At 43.7% G+C, this 9,441-nt stretch overlaps 1 protein-coding gene across 3 annotated transcripts in view; it reads left to right on the top strand.

Annotated features, from left to right (window-relative positions):
- Positions 1-2,376: 2,376 nt before the first annotated feature.
- The window catches only part of ANAPC4 (anaphase promoting complex subunit 4), a 41,719-nt gene continuing 34,654 nt past the window's right edge, over positions 2,377-9,441 (top strand). For 2 of the 3 annotated variants that reach the window (XM_008017724.3, XM_008017726.3), the window contains exons 1-4: positions 2,446-2,546; positions 2,620-2,758; positions 5,843-5,948; positions 8,731-8,863. In XM_008017724.3, coding sequence (XP_008015915.1) covers positions 2,630-2,758; positions 5,843-5,948; positions 8,731-8,863 — 368 coding nt within the window. In that variant the 5' untranslated portion in view covers positions 2,446-2,546; positions 2,620-2,629. Of the gene's footprint in view, positions 2,547-2,619; positions 2,759-5,842; positions 5,949-8,730; positions 8,864-9,441 lie in introns of all 3 variants that reach the window. The other variant, XM_008017722.3, reaches the window with a different exon arrangement.

Genomic DNA, 9,441 nt, shown 5'->3' with positions numbered 1-9,441 from the left:
AAGTAGGTTTACAGACACACGCACAAATTTCCCTCAAGAAAATGGAATTTTAATTACATACTGTTTTATGTCCCATGCTTTTTCATAAGTATATTGTGAACATAGATTTATGTCTGCATAGTATTCTTCAGGATAGATATATTTTTCAAAAATCTATGATGGGACATCTAGGTGGTTTGCATTTTTTCACTTTCGTAAATAACCTTGTAATGAACATACTTAAGCAAGTATTTATTTCTCCTGCCCTTGCCTCCTTAAAAAGCACTGATGCCTGATCCCTGAGTCTTCTTCCCTTTTTCTCTTTATTCTGTGTCACCAATGCACAAATGAGCCAGTTTGACAAAGCAGTATTTTCCTAAGGATGGGGGAGGCAAAAATACAGAGGAGGTAAAGCTAAAATCTTTATGGGGCAGTGGGAAGAAGAAAAGGCTGGAAACACGATGTGTTAATATTTCTTGCCTTACGGCTACTTTGGATCATTTCCAAGAACAATTCCTGCCCCCTACTGCCTACCAACACACATGAGGGTCTATAGCAAACTTGTCTAACTCGCAGCCTGAGGCACAGGAGGGCTTTGAATGCAGCCCAACACAAATTCATAAACTTTCCTAAAACATGAGTTTTTTGTGATTTTTTTTTTTTTAGCTCATCAGCTGTCATTAGTGTTAATGTATTTTATGTGTGGCCCAAGACAATTCTTCTAATGTGGGAAGACAAAAGATTGGACACCCCTGGTCTATAGCAGCATAAAACTCTGCTGTTTCCTGCCCACACCTGGAACTCCACACCTATGCTGTTTCCTTTGCTGTAAGGCTTAGGAAGTTCATATTCTGTGAAGACTTAATGTGCAGGTGGTTATACTCAGTCCTTTGCAGTACGGTGTTTATGCCTCTGGGAACAGTCATTTTCACGTGCTGTGTGGGTGTTTGTGTTCAGGTAAGTTCCAGGAAAATGGACACTCAATTTCCATTAGAATATCAAGTGCATAGATACTGGACCCCCACCAGGTGATCCATTATAGCTGCCCCAAAACATTAACACCTGAAAATGCGTTTTGTGAAAAACAAAGGCAGATGCATTTTTACCTTAGAAATGTTGATTCTGGAAGAGTTGGGGGCACATGCTAAGTTGTCTGCGGCAAAGGCAAGGGTTGCAAAGCCCCTGAAAGGAAACAGGGTAGGTATAAAGTCAAGGGCTAAGAACAGTACTTGGCACAAAATAGTTACTTGATGCTGAATGAATTAGTCTCCCTCCATCATCTACTTCCCAGGGCTAGATCCAGACAAAGGTCTAGAAGGTAAGGCCTGTTCAAAGTTAAAGGTCTTGCGGTCTCTTTCTTCTTTGAACAAGTCAAAGGTAGTGAAAAGTAGACTTTCTACCATAGGGTTTAAGAACCCTAGGATGACACTGTCACATTCTCTTAGGGAGGTCATAGCTGTGGGAACTGTGAACATGTTGACTCATTTAAATGTGTCCTACATAAAGCAACATCAGATGAATTCTGATGTACAAGTCTGCCAGGCTGACCTGTGAGCCTCTGGGCAGAGTTCCTGTCCCATGCATTCGTGTAGCCTCAGTTCCCCCACATAGTAAATGCCAAGAAGAAATCGTGTGTGAGCCTACACTCTATTCGTTATGATGGGTCTGCAACTATCAATATGTTTTGAGGGCTAAATGGGATGAGGTGTCACAGTGTTATTTTCCTGTTAGGGAGGTTTTAGGCAGGCGCCTCTTCTCTCTTCAAACTGGAATCACCCGAAGAGTTTTAGTAAATACTGGGCCCATCCAGGGTTAATTTTCTTCTAATTGGTTTGGGGTGCTGCTTGGAGAGGGGGACTTTTAAAATTCTATACTGACCCACCAGGAATGACATAAGAACTACTTGCTTAGTAACTGTCAGAGGAGGCTCCAGCTGATCAGGACCTAAAGTTCATATTCTTTATCATCTCCCCGTTGTTGCTGAAGCCTACCCCATAAACCCCTAACGTCCCGTCGCCCACAGCAGCGAATTTCCGGGAAAACGGGAAACCTATGCAAGCATGACCACACACGTGCACAAACGCGTTCCCAAAAGCCCCGCGTGCGGCCACAGGGGCCCGCCCCGCCCTTCTCGGGCCCTTCTGGGTCCTGGCGCCCAGCGATCCCACCCGCACTTGGGTCTGGGGCTCCGCTCCCTCCCTCTCCGCGGCACTCGGGGTTCCCTGCCCCGCCCACGAGCCCCACCCTCCCTCGCTCCGCCCCTCGCTGCTCCCTGCCCTGCCCACGGGCCCCATCCTACCCCCACCTCGCTCCGCCCCTCGCTGCTCCCTGCCTCTCCCACTGCGCCCCGTCCCCATCCCCGTCCGCCCGATCTGGCTCTCAGCCCCGCCAAGCCGGGTGCGCGCCCCGCCCCGCCTCCTTCTCTCGCGAGGCAGTCTCGACGCCGGAAGTGCCTGGAGCGCGCGACAGCGGCGGGGCGGGGCGGTCTGGAGGCTGTGGCGCGCGGCCGGCAGAGGGAGGGGTGAGGTCGCTGGGGCTGTGTTAGTCACCGGTGGGGACTCTTGCAGGTACAGCCGCGGTCGGGGCTCCTCGTGGAGGGCCGGGAGCTCCTGCCAGCCTCTTACTAGGGTGTCGTTGCAGGGCCGTCCCCATGTTGCGTTTTCCGACCTGTTTCCCGTCCTTCCGGGTGGTGGGAGAGAAGCAGCTCCCGCAGGAGATTATTTTCCTGGTCTGGTCGCCCAAGCGGGATCTCATTGCTTTGGCCAACACAGCGGGCGAGGTGAGTGAGCCGGCGGGAGCCCGCCTGTGCTGGGTCTGTTCCCGGGGTCCCAAGAACACCGAGCCCGAGCCTGTTCTTTCGGGCCACAGGCGGCCGGAGCCTCAGTTTCCCCTTCTGCAGACATGGCGGGCCACCTGCTACCCCTCCCTTGCCTCCCAGGACGGCAGCATACTTTAAGTATATATGCGAAAGGTGATGTCTGTGCTATTTTCGGTACTTTTATGGCTAAAGTAACAGTTTTCACACAGCTTAACACCGTCACGCAATCCTGCTTCCCCAAGTCGTCTTCACTCCTTGGTTTATTAATTAAATGAACTTTTAAAAAAGCGCACGATGTGCTACTCATGAGCTAGACATAGTGGTAGATCCAGGGACCCTGCCCTAAGTTTGCTTACAGTTTTAATGGCAAAAGGAAGAGTTATTATCAAACTTCAGCTGCACAAGTGCATGCATGTAGCTGCCACAGAGGATATATTTAAGAATCTGGCTTCTCTTGTCCACGTTTTATACTACGGGTTGGATAACCACCACTAAAAATACCTTTAAATTGGACAAGGAAGGGATGCATTGGATTCCAGAGAGAACGTGCATGAGTGTTATCACCATTTCTTGTTCACGTTAAACTTCATCGAGTATAAGCCAGTTGTACCCAACTTTCTGCTGAGGGTTATTACCTGCCAGCCATTTTGTAAGGAAACCTTCACCTGTGCATCTTTCCGCCTCTGGCTTGAGCGTTATCTGGCCAGGTGAGAGTTGTATAGAGCCAAATTTGGAAACTAGGTGATAAGGAAATCGTAGCACCCTGCAGACTACAGCACCATGTTATCTACCATGATCCAGTCGCCGGGGTATTGATGACTAATTTTTCAGGGCCCTCCATGGAATCTCCTCTCCCTCCACTGCGGGGATGCTTTGAAACTCTGTTGTGGCTCTAGAGAGCAGCAGGTGGTACAGCCACAGAAGTAGGAGGGAAGGTAGACAGGAGGCACATCCGTGGAATCAGATGGGTAGGTGTGATAGAGGGCACTAGTATATCCATTTTCTCAGTGAAGGAAGAAGCAAGGGTATTGTCTATGGGTGAAGATGGAGAAGAATATATCGGAAGTTTGAGAAAGAAGAGGTATGAAAAAGCTAACAAGGCAGGTGGACTTGGGAAGCCTAATGGGATTGCCCGTCAGTGTTACGAGCTACACAAGATCGGTGTTGTTATTTGAGAGACTGGTTGAATGAGGTTGTGTGTGTCTCTCTCCGTTCTGTTTGGGTGCAGGCATCGCTGGGTTTAATCAGGATTGTTGTTTTGCAAGTATGACAAAGCAAGAGAAAGATGAAAGAGAGTTGAAGTTATGTGCAAGGGGAGTGATTGTGTTTCTGAACTTTGGATTCTCACTTGATGAAGGAGGGAAACGAAGGCAGGGGAGAGGGACAGTAAATAGGTGGTAGAATCAATAGACTTTATTCTGGTGAGGTCAAAGAATTGGAGTTGAGTGTTGTAGAGATGAGCTGGAAAGAGGGGCGGTGGATGGAAAGTGGGAAATTTGAAATGGAGATTTTGGTGGCCCTGCAGTTGCTGGTAATGACCAGGCCAGGGGTGTGACCCTGAGAGTGGCTGAGTGCAGTAGAAGATGTGATCACTGGAGGAGAGGTAATTGAGAGCTAGGGCATCATAGCTCTTGAAATCACCAAAAATGAGGATGAGTGTGTTGCTAGAAAGCGTGGGCGAGCCAGGTATCCAGATCTTCGAGGAATGAGGGGAATGGCCTAGGGGTCTGTAGAGGACTGCAGTTAAGAGGGATAGAGGTGGTATGGTGTGATTACATGTGATTCAAAGTTAGGAGATTTTCAAGAAGAGAAGAAATGGCATCAGGCATCAAGGAAGACACCTACGTCATCTCCTGCCCAAGAGTAGCAAGCAGTACAGGGGCTGTGGGATACAAAATGGCCACCACCTAGCAAGGCCGCAGGGAAGCATTGTCCTCAGGTGAGAGGCACATTTCAGAGAAACGTATGAAGATACTAATCTCATGATGACACCTGACCGTGAGCTATAGAAAGCACAGAGGAAGGGTTTCAGAAGTAAGGAATGGCAGGAATGGTTTCAGAAAAGAGAAAGTCAAGTCCAGGAGATGATGTAACCCGGAGTGAGGGGTGCTGTGAGCTGTGAGATAAGGCAGGGTCATGGTGGTGAAGCTGAGTGTGGAGATGGGGAGGGGTCTTGAAGGAGCATGTGCATTTTGTGAGGCCTTTTCTTCCTTACTGTCAGTGGTTGTATAGAAGCTGCTACAGGGTCAGTCGTAGAGCTGTTGGGCAACGTTTTGACCTTCCAAGGTGGGAATTTACTGGTGTGGAAATGGAGATTTAGAATGGTTAAGTGATTTGTCTAAGATCCATGGCTAGTGAGTGACACAGCTGAAATTAGGTGCCACGTGGACAAATTCCAAGCTTAGTGTAATTTGACTATATTACAGCTAGCTACCTTTTTAGTGGTGTTTGTGTTCTTTTCTCTCTTTTGGTCGTCACCTTGGACAGCCTTCTTCTTTATAAAAGGTAAGTCTCCTGTTGACATAAAAGATTAGGTACAGGGCCAGGCACGATGGCTAACGTCTGTAATCCCAGCACTTTGGGAGGCCAAGGCAGGTGGATCACCTGAGGTCAGGAGTCCAAGACCAGCCTGGCCAACATAGCGAAACCCCATCTCTACTAAAAATAAAATATTAGCCGGGTGTGGTGGCATATGCATGTAATCCCAGCTACTCGGGAGGATGAGGTAGGAGAATTGCTTGAACCCAGGAGGCGGAGGTTGCCGTGAGCTGAAATTGCGCCACTGCACTCCAGCCTGGGCAACAAGAGCGAAACTCTGTCTCAAAAAAAAAAAAAAAAAGATTAGGTACAGGATTAAATTAGACCTTGTTTCACCAATTTGTTTTAAAAGACCTTGTGTTCATCACACACTGTTGTCTTTTTCTATTCTTCTGATAGCTAAGTGAGAGATGGTCATTTAAAAAAAATTTTTAGTAAGGATCTAAGTTTATTTTATTTTTGGAAATGGATTTTTAATTTCCTGCCATTATATCTGCTTTGTCTTAGGTTTTACTTCATCGACTGGCCAGTTTTCATCGAGTTTGGAGTTTTCCGCCAAATGAAAATACAGGAAAGGAGGTGACGTGTCTGGCATGGAGACCAGATGGCAAACGTAATGATAATATTACAAAAAATATGTTTTTATTTTCACAAAGAGTATTCTGTAAAGCCCATTTTCAGAAAGGATTTATTGTTCTTAGTATACGTTAGAGTTATAGATATCAGTTTGAGAACTTTTTAGAAAAAATGCCTTAAAATATTTTTCTAGAACTCGGAATAATTCTGCTATCTTGTTTCTTGGCAAAGATATTTCTTAAATAAAATCTAGCTTCTCGGCAGAGAAAGTGAAATCTGATGGAATATACAAAATGTTTTGGTTTTGTTCTTTCCGCTGTCATCTTGTCCTGTATTATTTGGCCCAAGCACCACTTGCCACTCGCCAGTGAGTGAGTTCAAAGCCATCATGGCCTTTTTCTTTCACAACATATTTTCACACGAAATGGGTGGCACATATTCCCTTGGTGCATGTGTGTTTGCCTCACCCGAGGCACTATCAGCTTTGGCCCTATACCTTCCATTTCTGTGTGTGATCTTTCTTCTGGCACCCTCTTATGTTATAGCCTGTGATGGCTCTGGTGACTGAACTCTCCTTCTGCATGTAATGTTTTTACAATGACAGTCCGTATTGGAACTGTTGTACACATACAATCAGTGCAGTAAAATGCTGTAAACTACAATTTAAAGTTCATTTGTATCATTGGTACTTTAAGAGAAAAGCGAATTGTTTTTGTAAAATATGTGTTCTTTGCTTAATTTTTCTGTAGATAAATATAAACTATTTAAAAATTTTATTGGTGCTTTAAGAAAAAAGTGAATTGTTTTTGTAACATGTGTGCTCCTCATTGCTTTTTTTTTTCCTCCCCAGACGGTGTCTTACTCTGTTGCCCAGGCTAGCGTGCAGTGCAGTGGTGCGATCTCGGCTCACTGCAACCTTGGCCTTACTGAAATCTCCACCTCCTGGGTCAAGCAATTCTCCTCCCTCAGCCTCCTGAGTAACTGAGACTACAGGTGTGCACTATCATCCCTGGCTAATTTTTGTGTTTTTTGGTAGAGACAAGGTTTCACTGTGTTGGCCAGGCTGGTCTTGAACTCTTGGCCTCAAGTGATTTGCCCACCTTGGCCTACCAGAGTTTGGGGATTACAGGCGTGAACCACTGCACCTGGCCCTCATTGCTTAATTTTGTCCCTAGATAAATATAAATAAGTACTTAAAAATTTCCTAGGCTGAGCGCGGTGGCTCATGCCTGTAATCCCAGCACTTTGGGAGGCTGAGGCAGGTGGATCACGAAGTCAGTAGTTCAAGACCAGCCTGGCCAGTATGGTGAAACCCTGTCTCTATTAATAATACAAAAATTAGCCAGGCGTGGTGGCAGGTGCCTGTAATCCCAGCTTCTCAGGAGGCTGAGGCAGAGAATTGCTTGAACCCAGGAGGTGGAGTTTGCAGTGAGCCGAGATCACACCACTGCACTCCAGCGTGGGCTACAACAGTAAGACTCCGTTTCAAAAAAAAAAAAAAAAAATCCCTGAAAGCAGATCACTTAGAGATGACAATTGTTCTGTTTTGGTGAACATCTTTTCCAATATTTCCCGATAAAATACATACATGTAGAGATCTAGATGTAGTTTTATCAAAAGACGGTTATTTGGTGCATGCCATTTTGTTGTATAGCTTTTTCTTTTTTTCCCACTCACTTTTTCCCATGTCAGTGTGGATAGATTTACCACATTAATGTTAATTGCGTGCTAACCCACTATATTTATCTACTAAATTACTAAATTTAGTAAATTTAGTAATTTACTAAACCTGTTCCCCCTTGGTGGGTATTTAGATGGTTTTCAATTTTTGGCTTTGGTAAGCAACGCTGTGTAAACATTCTGAACACTGGGAAGAACTTTGCCAGTAGCTCCTTAGATTAAGTCCCAAAATGGAATTTCCAGGAACGTCTTAAACATTCTGTGCGCATTCTGTAGTCATTTTGCTTGGAGTATATGTAGAATATGTATCAGATTAGAGGACTTTTATAAGTAAAGTTAGGAGATCTTGCTCTAAATCATTCAAAAACATGGAATCTCAAAGATAAATCATAAAAGTGTGTGTTAAAATGTATTTAAGTAGTTGTGTTACTCATTTTTTTAAAATCTCATGTTTTTGGACAGTAAAATATGTTTTTTGTTAGATAATGATCAAGTTTGTTTTAAATTGATTTTAAGAAGGCTGGGATTGGTTCACATCTGGCAAAGTTGCATGTGATGGTGATATGCGGTGAAACTCACTGCCCTCTTTTTGGAAATTCTTAAATTCTTAAATTGCGCTTTAGGAAGAAATAATGAGTTGCGTACAGAAACCATACTAGAAAATTCAGCCGCACTCAAAGGAAGATTTATGTGTATTTAATGGCCTCGTTTCCCACCATGGTTTAGAAACATAAAAGAGGAATAAAAAGCATTCCAAGAACAAAGCAGATGGAATCACCGCTTACCTTTTAGACATGTGATAAGATATAATTGTTTATTTGTGGAAGCCTCTTTTGTATTTTCTGCTTGACAACAGGGTTTCAGTCTGGAGACTTTGATGTGTAAGACGTTACGTGTGATACGTGAGAAAGTAGTAGATATCCTATAAAGTTTGAGCACTTGAAAATAAGCTTAGATAATTAACTACAATATATGCAAATATTTCTTTTTTAGTTTTTAAAATATTGAAGGATGTTTAGGTCAAAAATTGCCATGATTAAGATGCACTTAAAAGAGTAAAACTGGGCAATAAGTGAAATATCCATTTATTTTTCTCAAATGTTACACTAATTTATTCTGATTGTTTTTTCTTATTTTAGTTTTGGCCTTTGCTCTTGCTGATACCAAGAAAATTGTTTTGTGTGATGTAGAAAAACCTGAGAGCTTACACTCTTTTTCTGTGGAGGCTCCAGTTTCCTGTATGCATTGGATGGAAGTGACAGTAGAAAGCAGGTAATTAGAAGAACGTATGTAGTCATAGGATATTCATGAGATTTAAATTTTTTAAATGGAAACTTAGGAGTATCTGAGTATTAAGTGTATGTGTGTTGCATTTAAATTTTGGTTTCAGTTTATCAAGATGAAATTTTTTAATGCTTTCTTAGATTTTTTTTCCTTCTGATAAATATCTGTAGGCATACCTCAGAGATATTGTGGGCTTGGTTCCAGACCACTGCAATAAAGTGAACATTGTGATAAAAGCAAGTCATTTGAATTTCTTGGTTTCTCAGTGCATATAAAAGTTATGTTTATACTATGCTATGGTACATTTAAGTGTGCAATGACATCATGTCTAAAAAGATTATGTACCTTAGTTAAAATATACTTTATTGCTAAAAAATGCTAACGATCATCTGAGCTTTTAGTAAGTGGTGATCTCACTGGAAGTGGAGGGTTTTGCCTTGGTGCTGATGGCTGCTGACTGATCAGGGTGGTGGCAGCCGAAGGTTAAGGTGGCTGTGGCAATTTCTTAACATCGACAATGGTGGAATTTGTCACATCAGTTGACTCTTTCAGGAAAGATTTCTCTG

Source organism: Chlorocebus sabaeus, chromosome 27, assembly GCF_047675955.1.
Source record: "Chlorocebus sabaeus isolate Y175 chromosome 27, mChlSab1.0.hap1, whole genome shotgun sequence".
NCBI classification, from domain to species: domain Eukaryota; kingdom Metazoa; phylum Chordata; class Mammalia; order Primates; family Cercopithecidae; genus Chlorocebus; species Chlorocebus sabaeus.
Note: the sequence above shows the minus strand (reverse complement) of the source record. Positions and strands in the feature narration are given on the sequence as shown.